Raw genomic sequence first — 22,915 nt, 5'->3', positions numbered from 1 at the left:
AGGTTGCATGGAGAACGCTCATCTATTGGAAAACGCTACAGATCGAGTGGGCTACGTTACAGGATGAACGCCTTCAAGCGGGGAAAATGAGGGTTACTTGATTCTTTACAGCTCAAACTTCTCTTACTTTTTTTCGAGAAAATTCTGTTAGTCATTAGTTACCAATAATTAATAATACTGCTATGACTTATGAGATGTTCGAGCTTGCAGTTTATTGAATTCACTTGATGACGGTTCATAGGAAAGAAGACAAAGCTGGTCGGCGGTCGCAGTATATATAAATATTTCAAAGAGTGGACGGATAGAAAGGACAAATCAATTTACAAAATTCATTCCAAACCAAACCAACAAAATAAATCGCAACGAAGGCAGAGGGAATGACGCAGTGTTACGATATTGCAACGAACAGTATAATAAAATAGAAATAAACTTGCGGTCGAGACGGCGGCCTTCGTCTTTGTCCGGCCGCTGTCTGTAACCTCGTTGGGCTGCTTCTAACAACGGGGATAGTCCGGAGGTGGAGGGGGGAGGGTCGTTTCCGGGGTGGATCCGTTCTCCACCTCGAACGCCATCGCCAACCCCGAGGACAGGTGAGCGTCCAGGTGGCAGTGCATGATCCATACACCTATAGATCAAGTCAAAACACAAATTAATTCAGTCGAAGCACATAGTAATTAGATTGTTAGTTCCACTGTCCTAATTAACCAGCTAGCTGCCGAGGGTGGGTATCGATCGGTAGAGTGTTAAAACACTGAGCATACATATACGTATACCTGGATTGTTGGCAGTGAATCGGATGACCGCCCATCCGCCGGTGGGCACGGCGATGGTGTTCCTCGCCGGCGGGTCCGCCAGGTTGTAGCTTTTCACTGCGCTGGTCGCGTTGTAGTTGCCAAACCCTTGTGCCAGCACAAAGAAGTTGAAGCCATGGAGGTGCAGCGGATGGTTCTCGATCCCGAGTATCGCCGTGTTCTGCAGCACCATCTCCACCGCCGCGTTGTACTTCACCTTCTTCACCTTGGTGCCTTTGGTCGTGAACCACAAGGACTGCAGGGCCGGATTTACATTCACGGCAGGGTTTGTGAAATCGAAGAATACCGGTGGAGTGTCAGGGAAGTCCGATGTGTAGATCCCCTTCTCACCCCGAAAATGGGCCTCCAACAGCGACTTCTTGGTTGGAAACTGGAAGGACACGTTGTTCATGCTGGCAGCGGTCGCTCCTCGGCTCCGATTGCACAACAGTTGGCTCGCTTCGCAAGCAGCGACGCCCAACCCGAAGGTGACCACCATGTGCTCGTCCACATGGAGAGGGACGGTGGGGTCTCCCGGCCTTAGGAGACCGGTTAAGCTGGTGAAGAAGCGGTGGGCGACATCATTATCGAAGAAGGAGGGCATCGCTGGCATCACAGGTCGCGAGCTGGCGGCCGATGGCATGGCGGGCTCGTACCGGACGATGCCTCGGGTGGTTGTGTTGTCGAAGGATGGCCGTGGGGGAGGTGAGGGAGCTGTGCTGATGTAGGGGAGGGCGGCCATGTAGTAGCTGGCTGCAGGAGGGGCATCGGCGACCATGAGGGCGTCGGCCGTCTGGCCTGGGGCGATGACAACGACATCCGTTTCGTACGGTTTGGTGTAGCTGGCATCCACTGCTACCACGGTGAAGGAGTGCCCGGCAACCTTGAAGAAGAGCTCCTTACTCAGAGCCGCATTGATGATGCGGAGCAAGTAGCTCTTCCCCTGCTCCACTTCCAGCTTGTACATCTCTGCAGCTAGGCCAACACAGATGCAACGATCAGATTATGAACCAGCGCCCAGTTTATTGCAATAAAATTCTGCTGGCTAGTTTCTATTGTTTTTTTTTTTTTTGGTAAATGCGGCAAAACTAGTTTCTATTGTTCGAGACATCCCAGATGAACAAAACCGCTAGGACTTTGTGGACTCACGGTTGCTAGAACAGCGGTAGAGGTCGCCAGGTTTTCCATTGATGGTATATGCGTCCGAATCACCGGGGGCGCCACCCGTTAGAAAGGCCTGGCTATCCATGTCGACGATGTCATCGTTCCACCACTCGCCTGCATGTCAGTGCGTTCTCGGCCGTCATGCAGAGCTCACGCACGTAGGTGGTGAACTAGCGATCGATCGATGGTAATGGAAGAGTGTGCTATAGTAATGAATTATACCTAGAAGAATGGGGACTTCCTTGTCAGGTTTGGAGAAGGGGAAGGCCTCGGTGCCGTTTCTGGGTCGGATGATGAGAGCGCCATAGACTGTAGCTCGGAGGACGGAGCTGTGGGCATGCCACCACAGCGTACCCTCTTGGCCGGTGATGTTGAATCTGTAGGCATAGCAGTTCCTAGGTTGTATTGGGCATTGGGTTATCATGCTCGGCCCATCGGCCCAACCGGACAGTAGCTGAAATATTCCATGCCTGCACCCACCAACATGGCCTCATCTTGTTAAGCTAAAATAAAGCTTATATATGGACGTTACGGATCATCTTACCAGTGAATTGTTAAGTTGTAGGGTGAGTCATTGATGAGATGAACCACCAAGGTATCACCCTCGTGGACCTCTATGGTCGGCCCCGGTAAACGGCCATTCACAGCGGTGATCACCCTGTTTTCGCACAGCCGCCTTACCGTGAGGTTTCCCACCTACACATGATAGCACAACACCATCAAGCTTGCTCCAGTCCCAGAAGACCCAGCTGAATTCATCACCAAAATATGCTAATAAAGTTCCAGCAACAAACAATATAATATGCCGCCCATGTCACACCAACATCATCATCATCAGCTTAATCTAATAAAACTTGGAGCTAACCTTTAAATTAAGAAATAATATAATTACAGTAGTGCTCCCTTCGAAACTGAGGCATTACTCAGTGATGAGGATGCTGCATCAAGATTCCTAAAGATGTGAGGCTTGGATGCGGCCATTATTAACTAGCGCAAGTTGGTGGGATTAGTTGAATGAATTCTGTCCCCACGCCTCGAACCAAAGAGGATTATATAGGCAGCGACCTAGGCATCATCTATATCTCAATGAGAGAGATAAATATAGCTCTAGTATAATTCAGATTTGATGCTGGGTTCTCAGCGGCAACGGAAGAAATGGAAAAAAATTATTTTAATTAAAATGAGTGCTCCGATTAACCGACAGAACTTTCGATTGTTTGGAGGTGATTATATATGTACCAACAAAATTGCGAAAATAGAGAAGCAATCTGGCACCTCAGCTTTCGAATGGTTTTTTGATTGATAATATGGTGGAACAAATTATAGACCGCCGTGGAGAAAGATGATCAGGTGCAATAATTAACAGGGCAATTCCGAGAATGAGCTCGAGCTACAAGCATACGCGTCTGCATACCCTATCAACTTGGGTTCTCTAATTTGGCACGTGCTAGCTATAATAGTTGTGCTATCCATCGAGGCAGCGGCTCACACGCAAATGAGTAGCTGCCGCCCGTTGTGCCCTAACATCACAACCAGCTATCCTCATACAGAACACCATTAAAGTCATGCATGTATCATTCCCCGTTACTCCATGAGGGAGATTCTCGAGCACCGCATGCCAAAATGCAACTAAAGCATTGGTACCCTACTAGCAATGAAAACAGTAGGACCACACTCAAGACACTAATTATGAGAGATGGCCGGTAAGAATTAATGTTGCAGGAAATAAAGGCGTGCGTTTGAATAGATTAAATTACACGGAACGTATGCTCAACAACAGCTGCGTCAGCCATGAATCTGAGGAAAGCTACAACAAACACTAGAATTGGCACGCACTGTGCCATGTTCAGGAGAAGATGGTAAAGAACGAATAGATAGAAGCAGCCTTGGAGCTGGAGAGGAAGTCTGGAGGGGAGCTGAACTTCTTTTCCTTTCTTGGACTTGCTAGTTACGCACAAACTATCTAGTCCTCATGTAGTGTAATGGGTGCATTGAGCACTCAAACCTATATATAAACATGTGGGAGGCACAGGAGTCATATTAAAATAAGATAGCGTCTTTGCCCACGCTTTCTCGAGAGCCCGCGTTAGCAATATTAGTTGAACGTGATTAAGATATAAACAGTGCATGAATGTTCTCACAATTCAGGTCATTAATTAATTAGCTTGGTATTCGGTATCCAACTTTTTGAACAGCTGATAGGTTAGCTAAATTCTGCATAATAAATTAACAACTAAACGGTCTGCAAAGGAAAGGAAAGAAGAGAAAGGTTAGGTTAGGTTAGATATATATGTGGGCTGTACATATGTGCCAATGATGACTGAAATTCTGTCACTATGTTGCTGGTCACTTCCTAAACTAACTGTTTGCCGGCTTGGCTGACCTTTCTAAGTTTTTTTTTAAAAAAAAAAACAGAAAAAAACCTCTTTTACTAGTATTTTTCTAGAGCCCACGTCCATCCCTTTATATTGAAGGGGGATTCAGCAGTCATCCACTTAGCAGGCCTTAAGAGTCGAACTGGAGCTGCCCTTTTCTCCAGTTGTGATACCGGTTTGAGTGCTTCAAAATAAATGCATTCCCGCAATCTCCAATTGTCATCACATTCCCAAACCACTAAACAATAAGGCGGCTTGATTCGTTGTCGTGTCCACGTATTTCTATTTGTTTATCATGTTGCTTTCCGAGTGGCCTTTAGAGGTTAAGATGTCTCGGTCGTTATGGGTAAGTGCTTGACAATTGTCGTATGACCTGGAGCTATTTTATACATGCTATATAGTACGGTAATGTGCTAATATAGCCTCGACTTCCCTGTGGATGTGCATTGAGTGTCTTAAGGTTTCTACCCATGGTCTAAGAATTAGGAGGGCCAATATATGTTGAGCAGTAGGTGGAGCTATACCGTCGCCAAAGGTGCGGCTTCCTGCCCATTGTTTCTAGGGCAATTAATTCAATCAGCTAGCTAGTTTGGAAGGAACAACATTACTTTGCTGGCAATGCTATAGAGAAAGCTAATTCAAAGCATATATTCCTTTGTTTTTATTCTTTAATCGGTTTTACCTTTATCTCCATACCTCAATACATGTGCAAGGCGAACCTGGCAATGAAACTGTTTTTAAAATATATCTAATTAAATATGCGAGCATGATGCAGAAGTTGAAGACATAAAGCAGAGGTAGACTTGCAAAATTTTGAGAAAAATATAATAAAGCAGAAGCTGAAACGAATGCATAAAAAAAAAAGAAAAAAAGAGTACAGTTGCCTAATGTGGCAAATTAAGCATCAGATCAGATAAACTTGGTCAGCCACTTTCCAGAACAGGGGAAATGGTGCATGCACTCTCAGGACGTACGTAACTCATTCCAACCGCTGAATCGACATCCCTCCCCATATTGGTAGCTATGCATCTCGGATGAATGGATTGGTAAACTACTCGAGCAGTAGATCTCGACACCTACGTACATATAATTGCTGATTTAAGACGGAGAGGCATGAACCTGTCGACGATCACTTTTGGAAAAGAGATGTGCAAGACACCACGTAGCCATCGGCGCGACCAAGCCAAGCCTCCGTGAGACCGGATGCCCTTGTCGTTTTCCAATCATTTGACAAGCCCAGGAGATGGTGGTTCAAGGAGATCCAATGGCAATATAGAGAGAGCAAATCAGGCAGTTTTAGGTGAGAGCAAGTATACCAACTGCCACACATAGGCGGCTACGGTGACAATCCTATATATGGAAATGATAGACAATGAAATTTTTAATGGAAAAAAAATATATTTTATGTGAGGACGTGTGCGGACGTGTGTTTAGTCCCACATCGGTTATTCGCTGGGTAAATCTTGAGTATTTATACAGGATCAAGAAACCCAAATATACATTTCGGCTAGCCATTTTGGGTGAGGTTCTGGGTTGTTACAAATGGTATCAGAGCGGACCCAGTCCACAATCTATGTGGACTAGGGGACATTGCAGCACGGATCCATTTGGGCTAACCATGAGCCGATCGTGGTGTTTGTGATTAGATTTGAATAGATTTGAACCCTTAGCCTGACGAGGACGTCAAGGCTTGAATGGGGGGGAGTATGTGAGGATCCGTGCGGGCGTATGTTTAGTCCCACATCGGTTATTCGCTGAGTAGATCTTGGATATTTATACAGGATCAAGGAATCCAAATAATACCTTCCGACTAGCCATTTTGGGTGAGGTCCTGGATTGTTACATTTTATGTTCAAAATTTGCTTGGCATATTCACCAGCCACAAGGCTACTGCTTTTGCACCACTATCCTGCAATTTATATGGCTAAGTCAATCACTGCGAGCATCGTGACTTAGCAAACCACTTAGAAGCCATAGCGAACCCCTTTCCATTTTTTGATTTTGGTACACAAGCCATAGTGAACCTCTGAATTTCTACTTGTTGAGTAATTTTAATTTATTTTTTAATCAACAATATTAAGCAGTTATTGACTTACTGTCAGGATATATCTACCTACGAAGCATCGAAATTGTATTTGAGCAGGAGAGACCTCGATAATATGGCCTTTCGGAATTCCCTTGGTCGGACTTCGGAGTTACGATCTCTCTATCACAATGTCACTGATGCAGGTCGCGATCTAGCGGGTTTAGTTTCTCAATATTCTACTTGCATCAGCATCGGTACCCGATTTTACTTTGCCGCGTTATAAGCAATTTACTTGCCAGGCTCTTCAGTTTTGAACCAATCTGTGATGGCCTGGTGTCAAAAAGTGACAGGATTGCCGCACCATAATCTTGTATTTTGCAATTTACTTAAAAAAGAGATAAATTGGTTCAAAAGGTGACAGCATTGCTCCGGCGGGAGACTCCATATCGGGGACCACCGGACCAATGGCCTGGCAAGTTATACGGAATCTTTCGTGTCCCTCGTGTCTCGTCTTTCGGGAGTCTAACCAGCTGGTCGATGATATTTCATATTCATGAGCTGGGTCAAGCCCATGAAGGTGGTGCTGCTGCTGCTTCTTCTTTTTATATATATATATATATATATCTATATCGACCAGCTACAATAAAGCTATAGCAAATAAAACGATCTAATTAGCAACTACTTAATTCGCTTCTCGAAGAACATATCTGATCTAGACAGCATGACATTTCTTAAGCATTCATCGTGTGTCACAGATCACATCACCATGGCATGCTTGATCCGCCCCAACTCATGCGACAGAAGGAATTCCAGATGCTATTTAGGCTTTAGCTGGATCCAAACGCATAATCCAGGTAAAAGAAATAAGATCCACGTTGCTTGGATTGAATGACTTGGATCGTCCATTTGCAACTAAGCGTGAGCTGCCACCAGGCAGGATGCATTAAAGATTTAAAGCAAAGCGTCGTCAGATCTTTCTCAAAGCCTTAACCACACGCACCTGCCCGTGGGTCCCTATGCGTCGGTCTTACGTCAGCTTTAGCATTGGTAGGCAAACTTCCGTGGGCCGGCCTGGTATCTAACAGACGTCGGACTCAGACACCCAAGATTAAGCAAATCATGAAATGGGCTGGCCAGCCCACCGCAGAGAAGTCCCCGGAAATCATCGGGCGCAATCTAAAACATACACTATCTGATCCATCACCATGGAATTTTAGATCGGACGGTACGGCTTCTCATCAGTTGCATAAGAGGAGGTTCGATCACAAACGATGTTGATCGCGGTTAAGGTCCTAGATCCTGCTATCGACCGCCTGATGGGGAGAGTACAGGCCGAGGTAGGGTTAGAACCCTCCCCTCCTCATTCGTCGCCGGCTACGCCCGTCTCCTCCTCCCCCTTCCACTGCCGTGGTGGAATGGGCGACCGGTCCCGCCGGATTCTGCGGGCGGAGGGGCGGCACCAATGGCGGATGTGGTTGGGAAGCGGTGCCGGCGGAGGACCGAGCGAAGGGGCCGTGGTCTCCGGAGGAGCACGCGACGCGGAGCAGCCTGGTGCGCAAGTTCGGGGGCGAACCCGAGTCTAATCTCTCCGGGGATCCCTGGCCGCTCTGGAAAATCGTTCCGCCGCCGATGGTTTGACCAACTGGACCCTTCCGTCAAATGCACCCTTCACCTCGGTACCATATTTTTCGCGTTCCTTTTTCTTTTAATCTTCCAAGAAATTTTCGCCTATCTGATTAGTGATCTTTATATTAGTATTTCTTGAACAATTTTTTTTTTTTCTGGTGCTAGTGCTGATAATCTGCATTTGCTTTTGGTATAAGATTGGTGGGTCACGAAAACCCTCAAACTGAGGGTTTTGTTAAAATGTAGGTTTCTCTCGAGACTATTATGTGCGTGCCTATATGAATGTACATGTGTTGCAGATAGGAAATGTCCATCTGTTAACTTTAGTAGGGCTTCGTCATGGCTTGGGAGCTCAATACACGTTTTTTTCCCTCCTTCTTATGCCAACTGCATGTATGCATTTTCCACCTCAGTGGTGTTGATCCTTTTGAGTTGCAACTGGTCTGAGAATGGATGCAGCCTGCATCACTTTAGGGTTTTTGTAGGTCTGCAGTATTTTAGAGATGATGCTACCTTCAAACTACACACATTATGCAAAAAAAAGAAGGAAAAAAATCTGAAATACCATCAAACAACCTATTACAAAAGAGCTATGTCGGCTTGTGAAATTCTTGAAGGTCATCTAGCTAAATAATTTCCTTCTCTTGCCAGATTCAACATCCATGCAATATTTATTCTGCAGGTTTCCCTTTAGTCTTGTGATCAATCATCAACCGCTTATTCTTTTATCAAATATATCATAAAGAAGCATAAGGGATGATGGCCCACATTGTTCTTTAACGTCTTACATAATTAGCTTTTAAATTGATATAGATATGGTGCCGCAATTGAGCCAGAATATATGCACAACTATTTGAGTCTTCACTTGAAGTATAATCTATTTGGTTGTTCCTTATCATCCGTATTATCTAGACTATCATATATATTAACATTCAAGGAAAAGAAAATAAGGAAGGTTTGTGAGAGAGCATTTGATTTGGGTCTACCAATCAGGTTGACAACAAAGTAGCTATATATATTGAGTAAGTGTTATGTATCTTTGATGATTTCTGTGCATGTGAGCATAAGCGATCACTTGAGATTGCAAGTATAATTGAGATTGGTGGGTTGTTTACTTGCACTTCAAATCATTGTGCTCTAGGTTTGGTATGTTCCATTTTGTTGAGTGATTTCATTTGGTGACTATGTTTTACCTATGGCAGCTGCCAGTACAGTGGACATGTTGTCAATGTCTGCTCTACATTTTGCTGATTGTGATTTGAAACTGACAAGATGTGTATAATTCTGCCTCTTTTTGTATTTTCTGTAGGCTTTTTTCATATATCGAAGTCTCTTAGACTGTTCATGTATCTGTGCTCTTTTTTTTTTTATTATTAACAATAAAAGAACGATGCTGGGAGCACCACCTTTCCAAGTTGAAAGCTGTACCTCTCCCCAGAAAAAGCACTGATGAGAGAGGTGCCAACTGGCAGACCCTCATTAGCATACTTGCAAATGATATATATCATTTAACGTGTGTACTTCATATTTTTTACTACTCTAATCAATGTAGGTTTCCAAAACATTGAAAAAACCTTTCCAGATTTAGATGTGCCAACTTCCAAACGTAGCTATTCTTATGCCACATAGACTCCTAAGAGCAGAAAATGAAAAGAAAGTAGAATCCATTAAGACTTTAGAGGAATTCTACATGGAGAAGGATTTCTATGTCATTGTGGAGTCTTCAAATTCTTAGAAGGTGATCCCTACTTCCGTGATCTCTGATAATGATCACATTTTTATTCAAAGTTGCTACATTGGCATTACTGGCTCATTCCACTGCATGCCTCGGTAAGTGCCTAGGTAGTTCCTTAGGCTGCATGAGTTATTAAAGCAGCTTGCAGCCTGAATTCTAAAGCCGGGATTATACTACCCGGCAGCCTATATGAAAGATGAAAAAGCATACTGTCTTAGTTGGATGTGCACTAAATTCACGATAGAATTTACTATGCAACTTTAATCAGGAAGTTATGCTCTATATGTGGAAAAATTTTGGGTTTTTGTCTTATAATTAATTTATTTTGGTGTTTGGTTGCATGCAGGAGACTCAATAGAACATCCAACTATCTTTCTCGATTATCTAACTTTCTTAGTTGTTTAATGGAAAGGTGCTAACAATTGAATATATTTAGCCATATTAGCTTTCCAAGTATCATCTTGTGATTATGAGTACAAAATATTCTGAGAAAAAAGGGTGGCCTTCTGCACAAAGGTCTTACCACTGTGGGGTCTAGAGAGGGTCGGATGTACGCGGCCTTACCCTTGCATGTAGAGAGGCTATTTCTGTGTTTAAGAATCCATGACATTCAGGTCACGGTAGAGTAATGTTACCGTTGCGCCAAGGCTCGCCCTCTTACTAGAACTTAAATTATAAGGCCAAATCACCATCTTTTCTACAAGGTAGGTATGTTGTCAGACCGGCCTGGTTAATTTGTATAGGGGCATTGCATGATCAGGTAAGCTCGTTGGACCCAACAAAGCATACTAAGGCAATGTTTGGTTCAGGGTAATTGGGCTGAGCAGGAGCCCACTTCGCCGAAGGGACTTGGGCTCTTCTTAGCTGAAGCCACTTTGGGCCATTTTTCCCCTTGTAGGCCATTTCAGGATCCCACTTCAGTCCACCTTGGGCTAACCTACACCTAAAGTTGGCTCCCGATGGGCCAATTTGACTTCGGATACCCAGTTACGAGCAAGCAAATAGGCCCTAAGTATCTTTATGGAATGATTGTGCTTGGAGTGCTTGGCAACCTCTAATAATTCCCTCCCTCCATCCTTCCTTGATGGCATACCTTAGTTGATTCAACACCTATTGTGTTGCTATGTCAGTTTTATACTGCAATGAAATGCATTTTCGGAAGTTCATATCTGTCAAGGAGTTGGGTATGAGATATTTTGCTTCATCCCCTGTTTAATTCATCATCATCATCATTCGTAAGGCCATAGATGGGTATTGATCCATGCATAATCAACCATTTGCAATTTCTTGTGTTGTTCTCATCGAGTCACTGCCGAGGCTCGAATCTCTAAAACTCTATCATAGAGGGGATGGTACCAACAACTAGGTTGTGCCCTGCTTGCTATTTAAAACCAATAACTAAATGTGTTTTACAATTTTTATATGTATATTTTCTGTCATGTACTTAAGTGTCGTCGAGGGACATGCATGAGAGCATGCAAAATCTCATGAAAAATCAGAAAATACTGTATCTGAACAAAGAGTATATTTTATAAGTTCCTTAAATATATCACCATCAAAATAGAAGTCCCATCATTTTCTATCAAATCCTAATGGTCTATGTAATAAACTACACCTTCCCATATTTATCATCATGTTTTAAGATGTCGTGATCCAGGTCAACAGGAAAGTAAATGATCTACTATGCATCACAGAATGGAAACTCTGGATTTGACTTGTGGAAAGCACCATACAACTGACCATACTTTCACATTCAAAGGAAGTTCCATTGTTTTTCAAAAAGGAGCAAATTGTTTTGGAATTATTTGCACATGCATGTGCTAATAACTAGTACATTTAAAAACAATCTTATTGCATATAATTGTATTTTGTATTCAATTGCCTTGATTTTTGCTATCTGTGATTAATATCCCTGTAGCTGTTATGGCATATAATTGTATATGTGATCAATGTCCCTGAAGCTTGATGAGCAAGAACAATGATATGTACATTTGCTACAGAGGAGGCGGACTGTGTCATAATTGCTGCCCATGCAGTCCATGATAACAAATGGGCATCAAGTGTAAGGCTTTTGGAGGGGAGAACAGACAATGCAATGAAGAATCACTGGAATTCCACTCGGAGGTGTAGATGCATTGAGACTGAGTGGTACAAAACTGCCAGACATGATGCTTTGGACAATACTAGTGTAGAAAAAGCCAAAGGATCTTCAGAAGAAACTCCATCTATTGGGAATATCAATTCCTTTAAATCTTTGAAGGAAGAGATATTAATTCAAGGGAAAACATTTCTGAAAGCTCTGAAGACATGGTTCATATTACGGGCGACACTTCTCAGCCTGAGGATCCACCTACCTGTTTCAACCAGTTGCCAAAGTAACTGCTTTCTGCCGTTATAATCATGTACCTGGTCAATAAGGTGGTCCTTTATTGTCAAGACCAGCTCAAATGCATGGCATTATCCCAAGCCTTTCCACCTGACTGTGGATTCTGCAAATTGCTTGGTGGTATTTGCAGTGAATATCAGGTCAGGTATGGCTGCTGTAGCATTCAAAATTGGGGTCATCCTCAAAACTCTTTGTTGGCCCCTGAGTTTGTTGAGCTCGTGGAGCATCCACCTGTTCTAAATCTTGAATTGGATTCAGCTGCTTCGGAATTAAGCAGTATTGCATGGCTTAGAGCTGGCTTCCAGACTAGTAGCGCCTTTATGTATATTGGTTGTTTTGGTCTTATCGATTGTTATGTTGGGTGCATTTATATCGTTGCTATTATGGAAGACTGCAGGAAAACATTGTTGGCACTCTCAATTTCTGGTGTTCTTTATGTTTTATAACTGTTAACCATCATTGGTCTTTTCTTTATATTTTCGGGTCAGAATACTTGTTTTTCTTAGAAAAATTCGATTTATTTGTGCTATAAAACACTGTAGGCTTAAGATAGTTGGCATCTAGGACATAATCATTCACTGTTTTTGTCATGCAGTGTATATTTCTTAGATATTTCGTGTTCTATTGGTGCTTGGGTTTGTTTTTAAGCCCTAATAGATGGAGCATGATTAAGCAGTATTATTGAGCTCAATTTGCATTAAATATTCTTGATGGTCTCAAAAAGGTAAAAGAGGCTTGAATGAAAATATGGTTACTGAATATCACATGATTATGGTTTTTCACTCCTTATGCGTGAGAATTTGCTATTCTCTCTGAACTTATTTTCTTTTTCTATAGGGGCTATTATTTTCCATTATCTTGTCTGGAAGCTCTCATGTATCTTAGTTTTATAAAATACTTATTAAAGATATATGCTCTTATTTTTGTTAAGCTAGGATGGCTTCTCTCTGTGTATCTTCTTGCTTGTGCATTTATGTCCTCTACCATATATCAAATGCAGCCCACTGCATTTTTTATGTATGGTTGCCTCTGCCACCCTTGTACCTGTGTTTTTGACTGCTTTATCTACCTTTTATAGTTGAAATGAGATGTAGCAAGGCTTGAGCCCTCGATGTACCGAGTTGGTGCTCTGTCCTAATCACGGCTTTGCAATCAAACAATGGATGAGTCCAAGGTACGGGACACTTTTAGACCGTCACCACACAAATATATTGGTGGTTGCAGCTTTCTATTATAGCCCGCACAGAATGATCAAGACTTGACCGCAATCTCGTAATTTTTGGTTTCTCTGCCTCGTTTTATCCTAATTATTAGCCCACCTATACTTACCCTTTTATTCTTAATTCTTGTTTACCATTCTGCGCCATCATCATCGTCTTCTCTCCTCCATTCTGTTTGCTTGATACACACTGTATGGTAAAAACTGTTTCCTAGTCTTAACCCATTTTAATCCTGACAATAAGAGGGAACGGGATTGTGTTTTTAAGATTTTATGTGTTGTATAATGTATACTTGAAGTTGAAATATACAAATTCCCATCGAGTGAGTCAAATATTGTGATCGACATGAACCTAGACCTGTGTAGTTATCGAATGTGTACAAAATATGATAGCGTATGGTCTGTTTGCATGATCATTTGCTTGGAAGTTATTTGCCTTGCTATTCCTTTTTTCCCTGCTTCTTAATGCTTCCAAGGATAGGTGTTAGAAGCAGTTTTCTGATCGATATTGTTGAAGCCATTTTTGTTTCAACTGATTGTCATGGGGCTATATCCTCTTTCTTCTTTTTTTTTTGCCCTTTTTTTTAAAGGAAAAAGATGACAGTCTTGTGGCTATTTCTTTGTTCGTGTATGTAGAGGAGAATACTGCAATTACCAAATGTTCTCTTTCGGTTTTCGGAGTAAATGAAATTGTAGAAGGTAGCTTCTGAGCTGCTAGGCACCGATCCGCAACTTAGTCCGTGTGCCGTCTGCAATCGAATTCTAACCTGATTGTATGGTTTTGCTCGTCTACTCAAATGTCTTCCAATAGTGGTAGGACTCAATCCAGATATAGAAGGGAGTTTCAGTTAAACTTGTGAGATGGGGCTCGGGGCTTTTATTATTATTATTATTTATTCTTTTTCCTTTGTTTCGCATGTGAAGAATTTTAATGAGATTGCTCATAGAGCTGATTGGGATATAGCCTATCCTTGAAGGCGACTGGAGGCCGCACTGAACACGAGGAATCTCAAAAACCAGACCATGCATAAAGCAACAAAAGCCGTCGCTCGAGATGCGACGGATGATGTATTATTTGGATGATCTTCATTTTATCCCGTCGTCTTACCATGAGGCTAAAGCAAGCACTCAAGATCTCCATATCTCTTCCAATCGGAAACAGATGAACTCTGGGATAACGATGGATGTGTTTGTTTCTGGTAAACCTGCCAGGGAGTCGTTTCACCGAATCCCTTGGCACTCCGCCGCTGCTGCAAAAAGGGAGGGTACCTCCCCCTCCCCCTCCCCCTCCCCCTCCAAGTGAAGCTGTTTGTGGAGTGTTGTGTGAGCTGGGCTTCCCTCACCACCATGGCACCCATGAAACCGATGCAAAACATCTCCATCGAAATGTAGTTGGCGGTCTTCTTAGTTCTTTTGTTTGGATGATAGATACTCTTCCATCCCTGCGTGTTTTGAGGTAATGACCGAGTCTTCTTATCTGTTTTGGACCTGTTCTCTTTTTTTTTTTCTTTTTTTTTTTGGTACAACGGCAATTCAGGACCTGTTCTTTTTCACGATTCCTTTGCTGCGTACGATACAAGATTTACCTCACCTGATTCTACCCATCTACGCACTGCCATTTATATATATATATGCCATTAATATATATATATATATGTATAAAAGCTGCAGAGGCCGATGATTTCGGCCTGTCACGTTTTCGAACCGCTGATTTGCTTTAACAAAAGAGTGTCTCTCCTTCCCGTGGACTGGGCCACGTTGGAACGATTGCTCTTCCGTCAACTCCAACCAGCTGGCTCTCACTCTTAGAGTCTTGATTGGTGTTTGGTCCATTCCATCGGTGGTGAAGGGGGGCTCCATTCCCACGGCCAAGGGAAGGGAGTCGCAAATCGAGTCTTGATCGGACGGCTACGCCCTCGATCTAATAAGTTGCTCCCTTCGTGTGACCGGAAGATGAGATAGGATACAGACAAATAAATTTTGACGTACAAATAGCTTTCTGTTTTTTTATCTTTAAAAAAAGAAAAATCTTATCTTAATCCCTCTAAATCTAATACTGCGGTGCGGTGCAGAGTAGCAAGCCCTCTCCTCTATATAAACCACACTGCTTTTCCTTACCTCTGTCTTGACCTCGGGCGGTAGGAGTCCTTTCTTTATCGATGTCTCCTCCTCGGTCCAGTAAAATCCAGAAAAAGAGACCGTAAATTTCGTCTTTTTAACTCTCTCTCTCTCTCGCTCGGTCGCTTTTCTTTCTTCTGCCAATGCTCTCTTTTTTCTGTCTTTTTCAATCTCTTTATTTTCTCATGGGTCTCGCGTTGAAGAACCGACACTTGTTCGAATTCGAATCCATTACGTTTCTTTCTCACACCTCCCTTCCTTCTTCTGTAGGGTTATGGATTGAGAAACCTCTCCAAGATCCCATCTTCGCGTGATTTCCATAAATTACATGGATTTTTGTATATTCTTTTAGCCGTGGTTCGGAAAAATAGGGCGGAAGCTTCCGGAAATTTTACTATTTCGATCGGTTCGGCGAGGAGTGTTTCTAATGCATCATTTCTGGTTTGTTGGGAGCTACATTGTAGCATCCAAAAAAGGAAGTGTTTTTTTTTGTTGAATCTTCTGCTGCTTCCGAGAGATTGGGTTTTGATCATTCCTGGAGTCCATTCTGGTAAATCTTTCCTCTTTGTTTTTTTCTTTCTTCCCACTCCTTCAAGTGTTACTTAAAAATCTAGGTTTTCGGATCGTTAAACAAAGCTAATCCTGAAGGCTTAGATCGACCCACCAAAGTTTCCGTCTTGAAGTGACTCTGAGTCCTTCCGTGGATCGGACTTCTTATTCCTGGTTAGAGTGAAAGATCCCATCTTGCGTCCTCCTCCTTGCTAGGCCTTCCAAAGAGCTTGTCGATCTCGTGTTTCTAGGTGTTTCTTGCAAGAAAATTTGTCTTTTATTGTCTCGGTTTGGACTCCCCAAAGATCACCGCCTGTAGGGCTTTTCATGCCAGAGAGCAGGCCTTTCCTTGTGATTTCTCGAAAAATTATAAGTCTTTTGCGTCCGGGTTCCCTGACAAATGGCAACGAAGGCAGAGAAACCCCATGGAGATATAGAAGCTGGGCCGCACCGGCCCGCTGCGGATGATGGTGATGATAACCTCTGCTTCTCGGATGCAGAGGACCAGTCTTGGCATTCGCCGTATAATTCGAACCGTGCTGGTTCGGCCTTCGATGAGTACCGCTTCTCGGGTTCTTCCCATCACGAGATAGATGGAGTCCCAGAGTCATGCAGGAAATCCTGCGCCTCGGACTGTTCGGGGGAGACCGACTTGGAGAGCGGAATTCCAGAGATTAAAGCGAACAAGGATAAAGTCGAGAAGGATTGCAGGATTTGTCATCTCAGCTTGGAGGCCGCTGCTCCTGAGTCGGGCATCCCGATTGTACTGGGTTGTTCTTGCAAGGGTGATTTGGCTGCTGCCCACAAGCAATGTGCCGAGACATGGTTTAAAATCAAAGGGAACAAGTACGTGAAATTGACCTTCCATTATATTCTGTGAAATTATGAGTTACGAATTAGATTCTGGATTCTTGCTTTGAGGAATGGAGGAATTACTTTTGGATGCTTTTTTATTTTTGGATCTCCATCATGTATGCCACTTCAATGTTTTTTATTTATCCACAAATTACTTTTTCGTTTTTCATGTCCAACTCAGGCAAATTGCCCGAGCTGGTGGGATTTCATTATTTTGTGATCATGATTGATCAGTCCAAGCCCTCACAGCAGCATGGAAGATGCTCGAGTATGCAATAACTTGTGGAAATTTGTGTAGGAAGCACCCTTTGTTTCTTATTATTGGAATTGAGGCATCTAATCTCTGTGCTGCCCATGGTAATGGAAGCTTACATGACAAGCATGGTCTTCCTTTAGTGGAAAAAGGAAAAGCAAGCAGCCTGTATTAAATTAGAGGCATTAAGAAATTAAAGCGATAAAGTAGGGCATTAGGAATCTTAATTGTAACTATTCTGAGATATTTAAGTGATAAAGAGAGACATTAGGTACCTGGTGTTGGGTATAACAATTCTGAGGATCCATTTCCAATATCTTTGTTTTCATTCTTCTTTTATCCACTTTTCATTTCGGACTCTAATCCTAGGAAAAGTGGAGCTTTGACTCCTATGATGGACTCAACCTATACTTGAGTTAGATGACAGGAATTTGTCTTTTGTAAAAGTTGTGTGAACTGCAGTATCTATCGATTGCATTATCTCCTGTTGCTGTTTAAATAGTGCATTAAAAGAATCACATGGTGGGAACTGATCTTATAAATAGAAAGAACTACATTGATTCCAATTTCTTTAAGATTTTCTTGGGCCAAATTTTGTGATATTTGTTTTCTTCAGGTTACATAGAAGGTCTATATTAGATATATCTATATAGTTATTATCACCTCATGATTACATATTGAAGGGCATTGTAGCTCCTGTCATTCATATTTTGTTCATTTCCCCTCAAGTGTATAATTTATGCCCACAACAGGAAACAATAAAACTTCCAAAGTAATATGGGTAGAATATTGACAGTTTATTTTTCTATATAATACACATACCTCCTAGAAACACTTCTTAGTGATATGTTCTGTCAAATTTCATCAATTAGTTTTGCACGCAATTCTTGATATCCTCAGTATGTGATGAATGATGATAACTTTCCAAGGATCAGAGGACAACCTTTAGCATATAGGCTATGTATAAAGGCCAAGTTCTTTTCATTATTCTTGAATCTGATGTATTCTCTTATATGTGCTCCAAGGCACATGCTAAATTGATCCAATATTTGCGAATTAGGCAGTTACAGAGTACAGTTTATTCCTCACTATTGAGTTGTCAACTGTGAAAAAGGTTATTCTTTGCATGCATTGATGATTAGATTTCTGCATACCAATAATACTGGGGCATCTTTTTGAAATCATTCTTTGAATTCTTGTTTTTAAATAATAACTCTACTCATTTGAACAAACAGAGTATATATAAAATATCATCACTAAGCTGTATGGCATGTTGTTCAACATGTGAAATTTATGTTCTTGGTTTCTCCTGAAGCATAAGCTACCACTCTGCAATTGCTGCATGTTTAACGAAAATACAGGATAAACTATATAGAGAAAATGTTAAAACATAGGAATAACTATTCAGCAGGTTGATGGTGATACATCATCTACTTATGAGAAAGTGCATTCTTTTAGTTTTTGCCATCCGAGGTCCTTCATAACCATAGCCATCAAGCCTTATCCCAACTATTTGAGGCCGGTTTTATGAATCTTTGTTCACCAAAACTTTTGGGACACCTTTGGTATCATTTCAAGTTTCTCCATATCTTTTCTCCCAACCTCCATCCATGCCAACTTATGTCTTTCCCACCATCTACATACTTTGTATAAAATGTAAAGGTATATATGCATTAAATTGAAGATTGTGTTTCTTGAGACTTGTTTTACGTGATGCTCAGGCAAATATAAATGCCCATATTGGTTCTATCAAGGCCAGGGATTGCAAAATCGGTACCGGCAGGCATGCCGGCTAATGACTAGTATGATAAGGTGCCGGTCCATGCCGTATCGAACCATGGCGTTTCGGAACCATGGGGAGGGAGAGGGAGAGGGACAAAGAGGAAGAAGGAGAGGGACAGAGAGGAAGGATAGGGAGGGGGAGAGAGAAAGAAAGAAAGGAGACTCCTTGCTGCCGTCGTTGACGTCGCCCTCATTGTCCAAGGAGGATCAAGGATTGAGGCCATCGTTCAACCACATGCGCCTTAGATACCCAAGAATTCTACCAAAATAGGAGATTAGGGCTTGAATTGGGAGGATTGAGGTGGAATAGGGAGGATTCTATGGAAGAAGAGAGGGAGGTGATTGGATTTGGGGAAGAGAATGGTGGGGGATTGGAGAGGAAGAGAGAGGGGGCCATCGTTCAGAAAGGATCAGGGCTCGAATTGGAATGATCGGGGCCATCATCTAGCCCTAGATGCCTCAAAAAACCTAGAATTCTACTGGAATAGGCCATTAGGGCTCGAATTAGGAGGATTGGGACAGGAATAAGGAGGATCTGGTGGAAGGACAGAGGGAGATCGGATTTGGGGAAGAGAATGGTGGGGGATTCAAGAGGGGGAGAGAGGGGGCCATCGTCCAAAAAGGATCAGGGCTCGAATTGGGATGATCGGGGCCATCGTCCAGCCCTAGACACCTCAAAAACCCTAGAATTCCATTGGAATGGGCCATTAGGGCTCGAATTGGGATCAGGGCGGGAATAGGGAGGATCTAGTGGAAGGACAAGGGAAGGAGATCGGATTTGGGGAAGAGAATGGTGGGGGATTGGAAAGGGGGAGAGAGAGAGGCCGAAAGGACTTACCATGAGATTGGAAAGGGGGGGGGGGGGGCGAGAGGCCGAAAGGACTTACCAATTTGAAATTGAGGTGAGAGGGGAGGCAATGGTTTTGAAGCCGTTGGGAGCGGGAGGACTTACAGTTTTGAAGAGTCCTTTGGCTGTACTGGTAACCGACTGGTTCGTTTTAGTACGGACTCGGACTAACCAGTTCAACATGATTCGACAATCCTTGGTTAAGACCAATGACTCCATGTAGATGTTTTCTTATCTGAATTATTGTGTTCGATTATGTATATCTCCTTGCCATTTAGTACATCAGAAGAGGCCATCAAATAGACTTGGCAACTGTCGCTACAATCTTGTAGCTCTTTGCCGCTTTGTTGTACATCATTTTGTATAAGATGTGGCACAATCGATGAGACCAAAATATGGTATGTCGTACCGTACCATACCGGATGTACCGTACCGGTTTAGGTGGCGTATCGAACCTCGGTATGTCAAAAAAATTCTGTACCGTACCAATTCTATGCTAGTGTGACACCGGTATAGAGTCTGGTACAAGTACGGCGACCCTTGTGGCACATTTTCTTGAAGTAACAGAGATAACTAATTCTTCTACTTAACCAAGGCATCTGATGATGGTAAGTCTTATCTGCCATCAATGTCTTTCCATCAGAAGTTTCCATAATTTGTAGAGTTAAAAAGCACTTGGGCATCACTAGCATCCTTGCTATATGTTGTCATGGCAAATCAGCTGAATTTTACTGTTATTGGTTGTCACTTTGTAGCACTTGTGCACTATTGTTTTGAAATTCTTTCCTTATGTTTCATTTGTAAGTGACTTTTCTGAAGATCCTCTTTCCTGTACTTTATTGTCAAATTCTTCTCGAAACTTAATTGGCCATCATAACTGGGATCTTCCATAGTTTTCCATAGGGAACACATGATGTCAAATTGTTCCTTGATGTGGGACTGCTCCTCGAACAATGAGCCACAGGTGCACCAAAAAAAAAAAAACAATGAGCCACAACATAAATGATCAAGTCATCGTCCGAGTGGGAAAAAGAAATTGTAGGGACAATTAGATCTTGCACTGAATATATTTCGGCATTTCTTTTATACCACTCTACTAATTAAATGGCATTGCTAGCTACTTTTGCCCTTGCAAAGTTTTCAATCAAACTGCACTGTGCCAATATAGGTTTTGTTACCTGCATTTTAGATGTCACGAAATAAGTCATTTTATAATGTTGTTGCTGAAGAATTATTTTGTATGTTCTCACCTCCCCCGTTCGGGCTCTCACTGGGCAGACTGGTTGTTTTTGTGGTTCTGCTGCTTGCCATTTTATATCTGCCTAGTGATCTGACTTATTCTAAGCTTCTTGGTAGTTTGCTTTTCTTGGGACTTGAATTTTTAGGGATGAACTAGGCAGAGTTTCTTCAATGCTGGCTCTGACAAAGTCTATGCAATTAGGAACTGGAGACAGTTTATGAAATTTGATATTTCAAACTAATAAATATGTTTCTTGTCGCTGATTCTACTCTCCCTATTCTTCCTTCATTTCAGTCCTTGTTTTTCTCTTTGGTATTTCCTAGAAGGTTCGTATTGTTGATGGAAAAAAGAAAATCTCTATTGCACTGGCTGGAAAAAACTTCAGAGATGGGAGAAACAATGAGAAGGGAATGAATGGACTGACAAGCACTCAGTTAATAGTTAATTGGACCTCTGATCAATGTAACTGGAGGTTTTAAGTTGTCGGCTTGGATGCTCGTGGTCAACATCATATGCTTGTTCCATCTAATATTAATTACTCATTAAGTTATTATAATAAGCTAGGCCAGATGCCAAAACATCATTTGGTTGCAAACAGCTTTCTTAGCCATGTCATGTGCTCATTATTTGGCAAACTGTCAGAATACTTAGGTCATGATGGTGCAGAAAATATTTCTGTATTATGTGGAGTTACATTCTTGATTTTTAAATAGATTCTTAATCTAAAGTTTCTTTTGCTGATTTCTCTCAGAAAAGTTTTCTATGATGAGATGTGCAAGCTTTTTCTGGTAAACAAATATGTGAGCTTTCTTTAGTAGACTCTTCATCTTAAATATGCAAGCTTTTTAGCATTATTATTTTTGCAGTGTTTTTTTGGGTCCAATTCTTACTGGATCTTCCCTTTTATTTATGCTACATATGTTATAACATAGCAACTTCTTTCGACATTGACTCTATCCGAGGTCAAATTGGAGCCTCCTTGAACCATTCTCACCATTTTTATTGCATAACAGCATGGAAACATGATACAGATTTTGGAAAATCAATGTTGACAATGTTATCCATGCTTTATTCCTGTGTTGGGTCCTTGCACTAATGGCTAAGAATCACTGCAATTGACATGCTTATCTCCTCTGCAGTTACCTTATATGCTTTTCCATTTTCAATTTGGTAACATTTATTCACATTTGAAGATTTAAGTCTTGCTATTTTGGTTTCTTCTTTCAGGATCTGTGAGATTTGTGGCTCAGCAGCACGGAACGTGGTTGGCACAGGCGAGACTGAGTTCATTGAGCAGTGGAATGAAACAAGCAATACTGCAGCACCACCTGCACAGCCATCTGAAACCCGGAGCTTTTGGCAGGGGCACCGGTTCCTCAATTTCTTGCTTGCCTGCATGGTGTTTGCGTTTGTCATCTCCTGGCTCTTTCACTTCAATGTTCCTGGCTGATACCAGTAAAAATTGCCAGGTTCCCATATTATCATGACGTATTCATCTCTATTGCTGGTAGGAACCCATTGGCCAGAACCATTACAAAGAAACCCGAGAAGATTAGGTGGAATTGCCAGGAGGCAAAGCTCTGTTATGAATCTGTTGCTAGTGAAGACGGGGGCAGGTGGAAGAACAAGATGGCTCCTATTAGGAGTCGAAACATATGCCCGTTTATTGTGAATAGAGAAAATGATCATGCTGCAGATTTAGTTCTGCCTATAAGCTTCCAGGAGTCAGATCTTTGATGCTGCTGAGCGTTCCACTGCCGTGTTGATGTGTGTCGTATTCTTCCAATTATGTCATATTTTCCTTGTTTCTCATCTAGGCTTCTGATGCATTCCGAGCTTGAATGTCCTCTCAGTTGCCTGATTCCAAGCATTGGAAAATTCTCTGTAGTACCTGGTTATAATCAAACTGGATGTTTTCAAACTGGTGGCTTTGATCTATCAAATATGTC

The 22,915-nt window shown here is 42.2% G+C and overlaps 2 protein-coding genes and 1 pseudogene across 5 annotated transcripts; 2 read left to right on the top strand and 1 right to left on the bottom strand.

The window, feature by feature from the left end:
* Window positions 1-300: 300 nt before the first annotated feature.
* On the bottom strand, window positions 301-3,939 carry LOC103722532 (laccase-7-like). 2 transcript variants are annotated; one of them, XM_008813116.5, is made up of 6 exons: window positions 3,713-3,939; window positions 2,500-2,651; window positions 2,178-2,425; window positions 1,941-2,069; window positions 774-1,760; window positions 301-625 (listed from the first exon to the last, which is right to left on the bottom strand). In XM_008813116.5, exons 1-6 carry the CDS (start codon window positions 3,797-3,799, stop codon window positions 495-497), a joined length of 1,734 nt encoding a protein of 577 aa, XP_008811338.1. In that variant the 5' UTR covers window positions 3,800-3,939; the 3' UTR covers window positions 301-494. The 2 variants fall into 2 exon arrangements, with proteins under 2 accessions (XP_008811338.1, XP_088569726.1); XM_088713600.1 differs by lacking the exon at window positions 1,941-2,069 and having other exon boundaries at window positions 774-1,766.
* A 3,688-nt stretch (window positions 3,940-7,627) lies between these two features.
* Window positions 7,628-12,583, top strand: LOC103722533 (transcription factor MYB1-like; annotated as a pseudogene). The gene is made up of 3 exons (XR_016398831.1): window positions 7,628-7,645; window positions 7,704-8,032; window positions 11,718-12,583. The product of XR_016398831.1 is annotated as a transcription factor MYB1-like (transcript).
* Window positions 12,584-15,444: 2,861 nt separating this feature from the next.
* On the top strand, window positions 15,445-22,887 carry LOC103722534 (uncharacterized). 2 transcript variants are annotated; one of them, XM_088713848.2, is made up of 3 exons: window positions 15,445-16,835; window positions 22,194-22,365; window positions 22,478-22,887. In XM_088713848.2, the coding sequence occupies exons 1-3, from the start codon at window positions 16,390-16,392 to the stop codon at window positions 22,520-22,522; spliced, it is 663 nt and encodes a 220-aa protein (XP_088569974.1). In that variant the 5' UTR covers window positions 15,445-16,389; the 3' UTR covers window positions 22,523-22,887. The 2 variants fall into 2 exon arrangements, with proteins under 2 accessions (XP_088569974.1, XP_008811340.3); XM_008813118.6 differs by having other exon boundaries at window positions 16,257-16,835; window positions 22,194-22,568.
* Window positions 22,888-22,915: the final 28 nt, after the last annotated feature.

The sequence above is a fragment of the Phoenix dactylifera genome, chromosome 17 (assembly GCF_051530095.1).
Source record: "Phoenix dactylifera cultivar Ajwa chromosome 17, Ajwa_hap1_PhDact_Kaust_v1.1, whole genome shotgun sequence".
Classification (NCBI taxonomy): Eukaryota; Viridiplantae; Streptophyta; class Magnoliopsida; order Arecales; family Arecaceae; genus Phoenix; species Phoenix dactylifera.
This window is presented reverse-complemented; position numbering and strand designations above follow the sequence as displayed.

Coding starts and splice junctions, on each gene's coding strand:
- LOC103722534 (XM_008813118.6), top strand. CDS start 16,390: ATGGCAACGAAGGCAGAGAAACCCCATGGAGATATAGAAGCTGGGCCG. Junction 16,836..22,193: donor TTTAAAATCAAAGGGAACAA/GTACGTGAAATT, acceptor TTCTTCTTTCAG/GATCTGTGAGATTTGTGGCT.
- LOC103722532 (XM_008813116.5), bottom strand. CDS start 3,799: ATGGCACAGTGCGTGCCAATTCTAGTGTTTGTTGTAGCTTTCCTCAGA. Junction 2,426..2,499: donor TACAACTTAACAATTCACTG/GTAAGATGATCC, acceptor TGGTGGGTGCAG/GCATGGAATATTTCAGCTAC. Junction 626..773: donor ATTCACTGCCAACAATCCAG/GTATACGTATAT, acceptor CTTGATCTATAG/GTGTATGGATCATGCACTGC.